A 14839-nucleotide genomic window follows, 5' to 3' on the forward strand; every position below is an offset into this window, starting at 1 on the left:
AAAGCCTCATCTTTCTCCTGCAGAACAACTGGTAGTTTCGAACTGCCGGCCTTGAGGTTATCAGCCCAATTCGTAACCAATATGCTACCAGAGTTCCTTGAGTGGGCCCTACAGCAGCTTAACTTAGCTGCTGCTGAAAAAAAGCTGTTGACTGTTTTGAAATTCTGAATTCACGGATCTTAATTACCTGAATGAAGTACTGGATGGTGCAAACAGTTAACAAGCACCTCTATTAATCAAAACATTGGCGGTTTGAGTCTACCTACCCAGAGGTGCCTCAGAAGAAAGACTTAGCATTCAACTTCTGGAAATTATCCATTGACATTCATATGCAACATAGTCTTACTTTGAAACACATGGGCTCTCAATGAGTCACAGTCCACTCATTGGCAACTTAATGTAATCGTCTGGCTCAGACTCCAGGCTGAAAGCTGACATTGTCAGCTCTGGGCTGATTTAGTCTGAATACCAGCTATGTTGAACTTAAAAACAGGCATAGGCTCAAAGAATAGAATCCAGACAATGGGACTATTAGAGATTTAGGACATCCATCCCTCTGTGGGGCCCTGGACTTTGCAAACAGTATATTTGCTGGCTGAACCATCTAAGTCTCATACAAATGCCCATAGGAAAAGACTTGTTCTCCAGTGGGACCATCTGAAATTGAGCTGTTGCTTGGTTCTGTTTCTGATACTGAGGCTAATGGTATTCCTAACTCGTGAGCCCCTGCTGAAAGCTGCGAGTTGGAGGCGGTCACAGGAAGCATGACCCCTCCGCCCACTCCAGACTGATCGGACTCTAGACTCCTCTTGAGGAATGTCTTACTCTTGCTGACTGCTGTGTTCAACTTTCCAGATCAGCTGTAGTTTGTGACTGTTTTGTCCACCTTTCACTTTAGTAAGGCTGTTTGATTATCGAAGGCAGCTGTCTCCAGAAAGGGCTCAGCTTTCTCTAGGCTGCCCACTGGATAAATGATCAGCACAATGGGAGGTGGTGGGAGTGGGGTTGACATAAACCCATTTTGAAAATTCTGAAAATCCAGGATTTTGTTCTGACCAATTCTGGAACAGGAAGTGGGAAGTTATATAAAAATGTACTTTTGTGAAAGTTCTTACATACCTCTTATACCCAGCCTTCCTGGATGAAAGGAATGGGTGAGAATGAGGGAAAAAAAAAAAAAAAAGTCAGGATCTGGGGGCGCAGGGGAGGAAGAGACGCCTATCCTGAAAACATTGCTTTTCTCCTGGAGAAAATCACCCATGTTGTTCTCCAAGCTGTGGTGGGAGCCTGAATTCGGACTGACTGCAGAGTCTGCCACCACACCTGGCTGAGACAGCAGGGGCCCTGCTCCACACTTTCACAAAGAACACCTCCGCCTCGTCACCAATACTTCAGGGGAGGTCGAGCTGACGTCAGAGAGGAGTCTAACTGTTTAGAACTGACTGCCTTTAGATAGGCCCTCTAAAACCAAGGACTGAACTGAGAACCCTAGGGTGGGAGGCCCCACTGGGAGAAGCCTTTTTGAGGGCCCTGTTAAACAGTGTTGTGGGATACCGTTGAGTCGCTTTTCAGCTCACGGAGACCCCATGTGATAGAGTAGACCCACCCCATAAGGTTTCCAAGGCTGCAATCTTTATGGAAGCAGACTGCCACATAGTTTTCCTACACGGCAGCTGTTGTGTTTGAACCACCCACCTTTTGGTTAGAAGCTGAGTGCCTTAACCACTGTGATACCAGGGATCCTTCATACTGGAGGAGCTGGCTTAATACCCAGTGCCGTCAAATTGATTTTGACTCATAGCGAGCCTGTATGCCAGAGTAGATCTGCCTCATTGGGTTTTCTAGGCTGTAATCTTAACTGGAACAGATTGCCAGGTTTTTCTTCCATGGAGCTGCTGGGTGGGTTAGAACTATCAACCTTTTGGTTCGTGACTAAGTATCTAATCCTTGTGCCACTAGTACTCCCTTGTTAATTAGCACTGTCTGACTGAAGTATGTCCTGCCCTAATCAATGCTAACTGTGTGTGGTGAGGGTGGGGTGAGGTGGGAGGCATGTGAATCTCTGGGGTTGTACTTGTGTGTGTGTCCTGACTATTGCATGGGGCCTCACACCTGAAAGGCTTTCAGGTCAGTTCCAACTCACTGGCTAGAGTTGAGCTGTGCCTCCACGGATGCCTCAGGTCAGGTCAGAAAAGTGAAAACAAAAACTGGGTGATAGTTGTGAAGCCTGAGGAGATAGAGGGGGGCACAGAGTTTATAGCTAAAGGGGCCAGAGTTTCTGTGGTGATGAAAATGCTCTGAAATTGACTAGTGATGGTTGCCTATATCTGAGGATATACTAAAAACCATTAAAAAAGAAACATTAAATAGTAATATTTATAGATTAAAACAAATAAAACTTCAGGAGGAAGCCACTTGGCTTTCTAAGATGGACCATTATAATGAATGGGATTTAATTACCCAAATTGAGGGCCCTTGAAGGACGAAACGGAGGTCAGTACAACAGTACTGATAACAGTTTAGCTGCAAAGATGCTTTGGCCAAGGGTCAAGGGGGTGAACTGTGTATCAAAGAGTTAACATAGCAGGCCTGAGGCCTGCCTGCAAGCTTGGTCCTTGTCTAATATCTAGAACTCTTGGAATGTTCTCAGTCAACAGTTAACTGATAAAAGTGATTTACTGTACAGGGTCGCTATGGGTCGGCACCGACTCGATGGCACTTAACAACAACAACAACAACAAGATGGTTTATCTAGACAGTATGGTTTTTACTGCACATCTGTCTGCTTTCTGGGAGTCTGGAAGTTTGGAAGGTGCTAGACTGAGTGTGCCTAGGTCATCTGCCTGATACAAACCTTGGGTTCTGAGTCTCTAAGAAGCCTCCCTGGACAGAAACATCACACATGTGTTGCTGCATTCTTGTTGCTAAAGGAAGTGTGCTCTGTGTGACCCCACATGAAAGGGAGATAACATGAGGAAGTCCCCATGGAGTCTTCTGTACTCAGCCCATGCCTTCTTTTCTTATGATCCAGCTGTGCATCCATCCTTACCACATCACTGTAATAAATCTTAGCAGTGAGGATAATGATATAAATCCTGAAAGCTTTTCTAGTGGGATTTAATCTCTAAACTTTTGGGTGGTCATAAGGAGTCCTGGTGTGGCGCTGTGGGTTAATGCGTCAGACTGCAAAGCCATTTGAACTGTAAGGTTGGCGGTTCAAGCTCACCAGCTGCTCCTTGGAAACCCTACACAGAGTTGCTATGGGTCGGAACCAACTCAGTAGCACTTAACAACAACAACAAGGACCCTGTAAAATCAGTGGTTTTCAGTTAAAACACAGGCCCCAACTCCAGGCTTCCTGATTTAGTAGATTTGGGGCTGGGGCCTGGGAGTAGGCATTTGTACATGTTCCCAAGTACTGCTGGTACTGCTGTTATGGGGAGCACATTTTGAGAACCACTGGCATAAGCTAAGAGACAAATGAAGAGATTCATCAATTGCAACACATGAACCTTACTTGGATCCTGATCTGGACAAATCAACTGTAAAAATAACATTCATGAGACAATTGGGGAAAATTAAACACTGACTAGGTATTGATCCTTAGGCAAGATCAATTTTGTTATGAGATAATGGTGTTTTGATTTCTTTGGATAGGTTTTATTGATAGGTACATGTTTTCTGGAGACACATGCTAATACTTTTTTTGTATGAAAATGACAAATGATATGTTGAATTTGCTTTAAAACAAGTCAGCTTAGGAGGGGAAAGTAGGTGGAGGGACAAGATGAACCCGATTGGCAGTGTATTGATAACTGTTGAAGGTGGAGACATGGAGTTTCATTAAATCATTACATACTATTCTCCCTACTTGGCTATTCTTGAAATTTCCTCTAGTAAAGACTTTTTTTTTTAAAGAGAGCTTTTTAAATCTCTTTCCATTGCTTAAAAATCACTAATAGATCCTACAACTATTTTATAAACCCAAATAATAATATAGATTTTCTAATGAAAACAACAAAAAAATCACCACCAGTTCAATATGTCCAAGAGGTTTACAGTTACAGACAATGTGTGAGGATGCGCTTTGAAATCTGAGCACTTCTAAACCTCTCTGAGCATCAGAATCAACTGGAATACCTATTAAAAAGTAAACTCTGGGACCCACCCCTAATCCAAACGCAGTAAGATATCTGAGTAAGAAATCTGTGATTTTAAACGACCTCTCCAGATGATGCTGATGTTCCCAGCCTCTAAGTGAGAACCAGAGTACTGAATGGTGCCAACTAGATAGCAGATTCCAAATGGAACATGGATTTGTCTAGAGTTTGTCTAGGCAGGATGCTATTGCCATGTTCTTGGGAAGATTTAAACTGATATTGCTTTCCTGGGTCATGGCACTTCATGATTTTTCTGCCTTTGTCATCTGGTATTTGATGGATGCCCCGTTACCCGTAGTATTACTGACAAGGCAGGTAGGAGAGATAGGAGCAGAGAAAAAGGTGCAATGTGGGATGTAAAGGTTTTGGAAGCAGCCAGAAGCCTGCCTCAGTTTCCTAATGGAGAGGAATATGGGTAGCTTGCTTTAGAAAGAGACAGACACTGCACTGAGCTGCTTACCATGGCAAAACCAACATCCGCTTTCTTCAGAGCTGGTCCATCATTTGTGCCATCACCGGTGACAGCCACCACCTGTCGCTGCTCCCCTACAGTGCTGTCAATGATGCCTGGGGGATAGACACACGAGCCACAGTAAGTCCAAAAGTGAGGTCTGGGACACACACACACACACACACACACACACACACACAGTAGCCCACAAGTACTGTCTGGGAAACTAACACACATGCACAATGATCCTACGTGTATTATCTGAGGCCATTTGGCAAGCACTGTGCTCCCCATCAAATCATCCCCACTGGTTCTGGTCACATGCAGCATGCCCCACCCCCTAAATTCCTTTTTCCTTCCCTCTTCCCACAGAAGATAAATTGTTTCATGGGTAGCATTTTGAGCACTGACAGTTTATCCTTGTTAGATGCTCTGTCTGGTGCCATAAAGCAGCTATTATGTATGAAGAAAGCACTAGAATGATTTCAAAGCAGAGACCTGGGGTTCAAATGGTACCGTTTCTACCTACAAGTTAGGCGACTGGGCTACTTGCTTATCCATCTCAGCCTCAAACTTCCTTATGTATAAAATGGAAATCATTGTACTAGTCCTGCTTATTTTTGTTGTTAAGTGCCGTAGAGTAGGTCTTGACCCACAGCAACCCTGTATAGGGTTTCCAAGGAGTGGCCAAACTTTGCAGTTCAAGCCGACTTTGCAGTCCAGTGCATTAACCCATAGCACCACCGCAGGACTTCTGGTCCTGCTTAAGTCACAGTATTACTGGCCTAGGTCACAGTATTATTGGCAAACAAAATATGCAAATGTTAAAAAGAAAAACTTTTATTACACATCAGATATTTGCTAAACTGTATGTTCTCCCTGTCAGCCTGGGACCTCTCCTCATCCCTCTCTATTCAGGACATGAGAGTTGCTTTTAGCTGATGGGTCTCATCTGTCCTCACCCCAGTCTGCCTTCATGTATCCTAGGCACCTACTACTCAGGAGCCGATCTCACCTTTCACCAGCGTGTGCTTGTCAGTGGGGGAAGATCGCGCCAGGACTCGAAGCTTAGGCCAGACCTTGTCGAGCTTTTCTTGCTCTACCTGCCAACACCAGACCATACCTGGATCAGTTAAGATCAAAACAGTCATCCAAGAAAACTCTTACTTCTCTACACCCTCAGCTTCTGTTACTTCAGTATTACCCTGGCCACCAGGATAGTTGAAACAGCCAATCGCAGTCACCCCTGGGGAATTCATTAACAGTGGCCATTCAGACCCCATCCATCTTCTGTTTCTTCCAATTCCCCACCTGGGAGCCAGTCTCCTATTGCTTAGGCCCTTGACCGGAGGTGGCCAGGGTTGGCTGTTGACTGAGGTGGCTAGAAGTGGCGTTTCTGAGGTCTTAGGTTTGATTTCTATGTAGACCAGGAAGCTTTTCTCTGTTCCACACCCAGACCACATCCTCTTGCAAATCTGTGCCACTGTCAGTCACAAGGGCAGTGACATAGATGGCAGGACAAAACCAGCCCACGAACTGGAGAAATGGAAAGATGTGAGACGTTAAGACACTGTCTCAAAGGACAGCTTGTGAGGGAAGATGATGGGCAGCTTTGGTAGAAGAGGAAGTTTCACTGTGAATAGATTTTAGTTTAACTTCCCCATATGTCCCGATGCCTTCCACCAGAAGTGGCCCTTCCCTTATCATGGAGTTCCTGGGTTCCCCACCCATCCACCCCAGGACCAACCTCGCCCTTCTCATTACGGATGAGTCGGTTGAATTCTTTGCCTTCTAAGCACAGGAAGTCATCCCCAGGTGTCAGAATGCCACATTTTGTGGCAATGGCCCGAGCTGTGTTGATGTTGTCACCTGTCACCATTCTGACAGTAATGCCAGCTTGTTTGCATCTGGCAATAGCATCTGGCACCTGTGGATAGTGAAGAAAGGGATGGTGGTGAGGATGCTGGGTAAGCCGCCCTGTTGAACTCTCCCTGGAAGCAGTGGCACGGGGCACAGGGTCAGCCTGGTCATTTTCACATGCTTGGTGCCACCTGACTTCTGCCCATCCCACAACACTCACATGTGAACTGGCCTTGTTGGACCATGTGTGGAAGGGAAACCTTGTCCTGGGGTCCAGGTGGTAAAGGCTTACTCTTCCACTTACAATTCAGACTCCTCCACGGGGCACAGGTGGCCTTTAAAGATGTGGCCACTGCCAGGAGTTCCAACCCCTCCCCATCCACAGACTCCGGACTCCAACCACACCAATGGTGTGTAGTTTCTCCAAAGCATGGCCCCGCTTTTATGTCTCAGGGCCTTGACAATCAATGGTCCATCTGTCTGAACTTCTGGAAGGGAAGAGACCTTTGCCATGCTCAGTGTCTAGAATAGTGCTTATTAGCACAGAGGGGATGCTCAACAAGAATGTGTGGTTGAAAGAAGGTAGTTAAAGACAAGGTTGGTGCTCTGATTAATTAAGCCCCCTGACTAGTTCCAATGACCAAATACACCCAATTAAATCTATGCTTCTCAGTGACTCAGCATTAACCCTGGGAATGCCACCTTCCATTAGTCCAGCACTCCACGGCAGTTCTGAGAAGGACTAGGCACACAGAAACAACTATTTCTGTAGGTGAGAAGCAGGTAGGGGTTCCAAACAGAATGGAAACTGGTACCCCACTTCTAGTGACTCCTTGGAGCTTCCCATGAGGTTACACATGGTCTGCATGAGCTACGGGCTGTTGAAAAACCACCATTCACGCTTTCTTATTCTTTCTCCAAACCAACGCCTCACCTCTGGGCGCACGGGGTCCTCGATGCCCACCACTGCGATGCAAGTGAGTTCAGTGAGGATTTCATTCTCATTGTCCCACAAGGGCTCTGCGTCATTGAATTCCCGGTAAGCTATACAGATGGTCCGTAGCCCCTCACAGGCCATTGGCTCAATGACAGTGCGCACCATCTCATCGCGGTCCTTGCTTTTGAAAGGTACTGCTTCCCCATCCTTGTCCAGGATTCGGTTACACCTGGTGAAGCACACAGTCAGAAAGCAGCAACCCCTCACCCCCTTCTCACTCAGCATGCTTTCAAGAGTATCTGTAGACAACTCTGGTTCTTGGCCAGAAAGTTCCTCCTCTATCCACCACCCTGCTCAGTCCCTCTCTGTAGGTCTGGCTGTGGATGGAGCAAGGTCCAGCTAGGCAGAGTGTGGGTCTCTCATGCCAAGACTCACTTATAGACTGCTTACTCTTGAACTTCTCATCAGGAGACTCTCCGTTCCCATTACCTCGAAGAGTGCCAGGTACACAGGAAATGCCTGTGTGTGGTGACTGAGAGAAGATAGCTAAGGCCCTAGTTACTTCATTTCTACTGGCCATAGAGGCAAGTAGGACCAGCTTTTAATGACCTTCTGATAGTCTATGCACAGTCCTTATAATCAGACGTTACAATGGGAAAGAAAAGAGAGAAACAATATTTCTAGTACTTACTATGCATGGGCACTTAACGTACATGTAATCTTTTAATTATCACAGTTACCCTATGGGGTAGGTGGGTATAGTTATCTGTTTTCTGATTAGGAAACAGAGGCTTGGCTTGCCTAGCTCTGAATCCTGGCAGGGCCAGTTAGCTATATGACCGTGAACACATTTTTCATTTGTAAAACAGGGATCATAATAATACTGCCTCAATGAGTTGTTGTGAGGATGAAACAACCGCCAGCCATGTAAGCACTTAAAGTAATACTTGGTCTGAGTAAATGACCAAAGCCACTTGGCAGAGTGGACTCTCTCATTATCCAGATGGGCTCAACATGGGGCATGTACCCCAGACCTTTTGAAAGGCAGGGGCATGTCCCTGGGACCTTTCGGAGGGGAGGAGCATGAAGGAGAGAAGAGGAGGGAGGAAGGGGCTGCTCACTTGCGCAAGATGATCTCAGAGGCCCCCTTGCTGTACATGCGGAAGCCACCGCCGGGCTTCTTGATGACCGTGCTCATTGACTTGCGCACCGAGTTGAAGGTGTACACCTTGTAGAGCTTCTCCTCGGGCACCTCATTGCGCACCGCCTGGTAATCCTGCTTCAGATCTTTGACAAAGCCCAGCAGTGCACACTCAGTCTTGTTACCCACTTGCCGAGACAGGCCTCCCTCCTTCTCTGGAGGCTGAGAGAAAAATACACATAGGACTGTTGAGTAAGATGCCACAACCATGGAGAGAATGAGGAACGAAAGCACTCCCTCACAGAATGTTCACATGGGTACCCAGAGCCCTTGCGGAGAAACGGTGCTTGTTCTGTTTGAGAGAAGACAGCCAGGGCTCACTGAGCCATCCAGCACTTTTCAGCTTGTCCTCGTGGTGGAGGTGTAATCTCATCCCTTGCACTCTTGTTGTTAAGTGCCATCGAGTTGGTTCTGACTCATAGCAACCCTGTATAGAGTTTCTGAGGAGTGGCTGGTAAGTTTGAACCGCCGATTTTTTGATTCAAAGCGACCTTGCGGTCCAGTGCTTATCCTACAGTACTATACCAGGACTCCTCACCCTGCATGGGAGGGTCTTATTCTAACACCTTCTCTTAGTTTCTAGAAACTAAGCAATTTCCTTTTGATAAATTCAATTCTGCTGCCAGTGTGAAGTCCTTCCTTAGAGATACTACCTAACAGGGTCACTGGAGGCTATTTCCTTCTATCCCCATGGATCATTCCCCAGTCTCACTTTAAAGGTGTTCACCGAGGAAGGAGAAATGAGATATGGAATGGCAGATTAAACATTTCCCTCCAACCACCCATTCTGAGTATCTAGGCAGAGGGAGAGCTTACCATAATCTTGGAGGTATAGGCACTGTTGATAGAAATGCCATTGACAATAAGGTCCAGGACCTTGGGCTGCAGGGCATCAGGACTTGGAATCTGACGGTAGTGGGTGCCGCCAATATGGGCCTGCACCACGGTCATGCGGTTCATGGTCAACGTGCCGGTCTTGTCGGAGCAAATGGCAGTGGCATTGCCCATGGTCTCACAGGCATCCAAATGCCGTACCAGGTTGTTATCTTTCATCATTTTCTACAAAGGAGAAACAGACAAAACTCCAGAGGGGATCATGGGGCACTTCCAAATATAGGCCTAAAAGCTCTTTCCTAGGCAACATCTTTCTACACAAAAATGCAGCATAAGATTTTTGTGAACCACCCCAAGATTCCATCAGGTCACTTAACTGTAAGTGATCGCGAGTGTTCTTGCAGAGTACCAGGGGCTAATGCACTCGTAAAGTGTTGCCCGAAGTACAACGGCCTTTGTATTTCACCAAAGGCTACCTGGGGCCCACTCCTCCCTTCTCTGTCCTAGAGGAAGAGACTGCATGGTCCCAGTCTTACCTTCACAGAATACGCCAGTGAGATGGTGACAGCGAGTGGCAGCCCCTCAGGCACAGCCACCACCAGCACAGTGACGCCGATGATGAAGAACTTGACAAAGTACTGGATGTAGATGGGGGTGCACTCAGCTAGCCATGGCTTCCGCTGAATCACAAAATTGTCAATCACGAAGTAGAGAATCAGGACAAGGACTGTGATGGCAGACATGATCAGACCTGTCCAGGGAAACAAATCACATGAACCCAGGCTTTAGGACATTTCAAGGTCCCTGGGCCACCAGGGCCTTGACTAGGTGGACTTGCAGCCAACATAATATGTATTTGTATTTTGATTGTGGTAAATATATAGGTACTAGAACACATGCCATTTCAGAAATCTTTACATGGGCAGTTATATATGTTCATTGTATTATGAACCATTGTTCGATTTTTCCATCACTCTAAGTGTTGTGTATTCCCTCCCACTTGCTGCCAGTTTTCAAAACTACCATTTTGAGGAAGTCATACTAAAACCTACCCTTCCCTTTCTCTGTTGCTTATAGGTCATACCAAAAAACCAAACCAGTTGTCACTGACTCAATTCTGACTCATAGTGACCCTAAGGACAGAGTTGAACTACCACTGTGATTGGTGAAGTGGAGGGTCAGTGCAAAAGAGGAAGACCCTCACTGAGTTGGACCAACACAGTGGCTGCAACAATGGGCTCACACATAGCAACAATAATAGTGTGAGGGTGACGCAGGACGGTGTGTGAGGGTGACGCAGGACGGTGTGTGAGGGTGGTGCAGGATGGTGTGTGAGGGTGATGCAGGACGGTGTGTGAGGGTGACGCAGGATGGTGTGTGAGGGTGGTGCAGGATGGTGTGTGAGGGTGGTACAGGATGGTGTGTGAGGGTGACGCAGGATGGTGTGTGAGGGTGACACAGGACTGAACAGTGTTTCATTCCATTGTGCATAGCTGTAGGGTTGCTATGAGTTGGAGTCAGCTTGATGGCACCTAGACGACAACAACAAACCTTTACAAGCGGGACTGCACATCTTTCTCCCATGGAGTGGAACTGTCGACCTTCTGGTTAGCAGCTGAACACATACATCATTTGCTGCTGTTATTGCTAATTGCCATCAGAATGTAGTTGAAAAGGCACTCGTTTCTCATTCCAAAGACACAGGTTCTAGTTTTAGGTCTGCATTAACTTGAGTCTTGGCTTTGGATTAGTTGCTTATCTTCTCTGTGCTTATTTCCTGTACCAAATTCCTCATTTGTAAATAAGGGGGTTAGTCTAATTTTTGGAAAGAGCATTCTGGATTCTATCCCAGGGATGCTCACTCTCTTATCACAATTCATATTCATACAATGTTGTTCTAGTTGTGTTAGAAATTTACCATCAGAATGTCTCCTGTTCTAGTGTTGTGATTTCTGGGTACATTCCTTCTACTGTTAGCATACTACCTAAGTGACTAACCCCTAAAACAGTGCTTTCTAAATGTTCTCTTGTCCTGGCACACATAGAAAATGACAATACTAGCAAACACTTATACAGTGCTTACCATGGGTCAGGCAAGTAATATATGGCGAAACTAACACATGGCGAGTTTTTTGGCAGGGTGACCAATCATCCCAAGTTTGCCTGGGATGAGTAGTTTCCCAGGATGCAGGAACTAAAACTGATAAAAGTCTCAGGCAAACTGAAGCAACTGGTCATTCTACACACTGTGGTAAGTAGAAGAATCTGCCCAATGTGAAGAAAAAACAAACCCCAAAACTGGCCTAGGTGTACAAACTACTGCATGGCCACTCTGAGGGAAGAAGGGATCAACATCTGGGCACTGCTGGGACCTATCTGTGGCACAGTATGTAGAAAGAACTCTGCTCTAAAATCTCTAAAATACAGCCTGGTCTTGGTCTTTGCTTTTACTGAGGATCTGATGACCCAGCAGCATCAGAGCAAGGCTGGAAGTGATGATGTCAATGAAGGCAGATTTGTTGGACTTTTGCTTTGATCAAAGTGAGGACTATGGTGAAACAGTGAGATAAGTTAAGGTTCTGTGTCAACGTGGCAGGGCCAGGATGCTCAGTGCTTTAGTAGTTAAAAGTATGGATCCCCCATAATGGTATGTGTGGCACTGCAGGATAAGCACTGGACTGCTAGTCAGAAGGTCAGTGGTTCAAGTCCACCAGTCACTCCTCAGAAATTCTGTACAGGGCCGCTAAGAATAGGAATCAACTCGACAGCACTTAAGGACAACAACAATATAATATAGTCACCTCCATGATGTGATCTGACGTGATGTGCCCCAAACTGATGTAGTTATCCATGTGCTTAAATCCTCACTTCTCTGATATTAATAAGGTCAGGTGCAAGCTACAGGATTAGATTGTATCTTAAACTAACCTTTTCTGAGATATGAAAGGAGAGAGAAGTAAGCAGAAAATGAGGGACTCATTGCCATCAAGAAGGAGGAACTGGGAGTGTAGTTCATCCTTTGGACCTGGGACTCTACACTGTGAAGTTCTTAAATCAGGAGATGATTGATGCCAAGACACGGGATCTCCAAGGAATGCTGAGCCTACAGATGCTGCAAAGGGGAGTTTTACTCCTATAAAGATTTACAACCTTGGAAACCCTATGAAGGATTGCTGTGAGTCGGAACCGAATCAGTGGCACACAGCCACCACCAGCAACAGCCTCTTAAACTGTGACAGGATAAATTTCTGCTTGTTAAAGCCACCAACCACTTGCAGTGTTTCTGTTATAGCAGCACTAGAGAGCTAAGATGGGCAGGCAAGGTGCCGAGGGAGCAAAACTGAAGGGCACACTCACTCCCAAAGTCACGTGAGACATCTTACTTGTCTCGTTCTAGTCCTGCCTGCTTGGTATATAAAATAAAACAACAGAGAAGACTGGTGGCCAGCCTTCAGGTAGCCTGCACCTCCTAAGGAGAATAAGGCAGGTGTTAGAAAAACAACAGGAGGGCTAGGTGGGGCCTGTTTCATGTTTTAAGTCTAGCTTCAGAACTAGGCTTAATAACTTGATGCTGTATCTGCAGCTCACCTCGTTCGTGTAGAGTTGAAACGTGCTGGGTACTAAAATCGAGTGAGGAGGCTAGAGGAACTCTGTCCACTAGAACTTTCTGCAAGGCTGGTAGGTAGCCTGCTCGATCCAATGCGGCATTCAGCAGCAACATGAGGCTATCAGGCAATTGGAATATGGCTAATGGGACTGAGGAAATGGAATTTTCAACTTTAATTAATTGGAAGAGCCACATGTGGCTAGTAGCTGCCAGAATGGACAATACAGACCCCTGCTCCCCAACATCTGGTCAACAGATCAGTAGCCTTGGCATCACCTGGGCCCTGTTAGAAATGTAGAATCTCAGGCTCCAACCCAGACTTCCTGAATTTGAATCTACAGTTTAACAAGAGTGTCCGGTGACCTATATACATAGAGAAGAAGGAGCTAGATTATGACTGTGGTAAATAGAGAGGCAGGTCAGAAAACCACTGTTGTTGTTAGCCCCTGATTCATGGTGACCCCGTGCACATTGCTGACCAGTCCTTTGCCATCCCCATGAGTGGTCACAGAAGAAATTATTGTCATCTGTCAGCTTCTCACTGGCTGAATTTTGGAAGCATATCACTAGACCTATCTTCTTTGTCTCTTCCTAAGCTCTACTGAACTTACACAGCACCACAGCAACATACAAGCCTCCACTCACAGGCAAGTGGCGACTGCATCTGAGGTGCACTGACTAGGAACTGAACCCCGATCTCCCAGATGGAAGGTTAGAACAGTGGAAGAGTCTGTACATTTAGGGATATGGTCACTGAAGGAGCAATCCCCTTGTTTCCACTTCCTACACATTTTTAGTGACCTCTCTCCTGGTGTGGTGTGATCAGCACTGGACTGCAAATCACAAGGTCCGCAGTTCAAACACACCAGCTGCTCCTGGGAAACTCTATATAGGATCGCTATGAGTTAAAACCAACTCGAAAGCACTTAACAACAACCACCTCTGGAATGGACGGGAAAGAGATGAGGCTTTCTGCTCCTGTAGAGATCTATAGACTTGGAAACCCTATAAAGGGTCACATGAGTCAGGACATATTGTCAGGAGGGACCACTCACTGGAAAAAGATATCATGCTTGGTAAAATGGAGGGCTGGTGAAAAAGCAGAATACCCCCAACGAGATAGACTGGCACAGAGGCAACATCAATGTGCTAATGATTGTGAGGTTGGCCCAGGACTGGGCAGGTTTTCATTTTGTTGTGCATAGGGTCGCTATCAGTTGGTATTGACTTGATGGCACCTAACAACAACAACAACAACAACAACAACAACAACAACAACGAGTCAGGACTGACTCAACAGCACACGCAGCAGCAGCCTCTGGAAAGGGTCTCTCTAAGCACTATTCTCCTTTGCCTCCAACCTGGATTTTGAATTTCCTTTAGGTTCCTTGGCCAGATGCTGCTCCCATGCTAGGGAACTGCCTCCAGCAAATTCAGGCTTCTCAGTCCCAGGTACGCAGCTCTTAAAGCATTTCTCCTCAGTAATGTACATCTCCCCTGTGGTGCTATAAACTCTTGATTTAACATTTGTTTGAATGAAAAAGACCTCAGGGCCTACCAGCCTTTCAGATGGGTAACATCTTTGAACAGAGTTTAGAAAGGTTCTCTCTGGTAAGGACAGCCAACTCAAAGGGGAGCTGATGAAAAGTCTTGGAGGTGGCCAGAGGGTGACCTCAAGAGGGACACAACTACCTGAAGCTTATGAGTCCTTCAGAAGTCTCAGTTTATTTGTCCTGCCAGTCCTGGGGGGTATACACAAAGCAGGGAATCAAAGTGGTCCCCCCCCCCC

General features: G+C 46.2%; 1 protein-coding gene across 4 annotated transcripts in view; it reads right to left on the bottom strand.

Annotated features, from left to right (window-relative positions):
- ATP2B4 (ATPase, Ca++ transporting, plasma membrane 4) overlaps positions 1-14839 on the bottom strand; it is a 63591-nt gene that overhangs the window by 27814 nt on the left and 20938 nt on the right. For all 4 annotated transcript variants that reach the window (XM_006834109.1, XM_006834108.1, XM_006834110.1 and 1 more), the window contains exons 8-14: positions 9980-10194; positions 9426-9668; positions 8530-8771; positions 7406-7637; positions 6359-6538; positions 5627-5714; positions 4621-4727 (exon numbers count right to left, since the gene is read on the bottom strand). In XM_006834109.1, coding sequence (XP_006834172.1) covers positions 4621-4727; positions 5627-5714; positions 6359-6538; positions 7406-7637; positions 8530-8771; positions 9426-9668; positions 9980-10194 — 1307 coding nt within the window. The remainder of the gene's footprint in view (positions 1-4620; positions 4728-5626; positions 5715-6358; positions 6539-7405; positions 7638-8529; positions 8772-9425; positions 9669-9979; positions 10195-14839) is intronic.

The sequence above is a fragment of the Chrysochloris asiatica genome, unplaced genomic scaffold (assembly GCF_000296735.1).
Source record: "Chrysochloris asiatica unplaced genomic scaffold, ChrAsi1.0 scaffold00009, whole genome shotgun sequence".
Classification (NCBI taxonomy): domain Eukaryota; kingdom Metazoa; phylum Chordata; class Mammalia; order Afrosoricida; family Chrysochloridae; genus Chrysochloris; species Chrysochloris asiatica.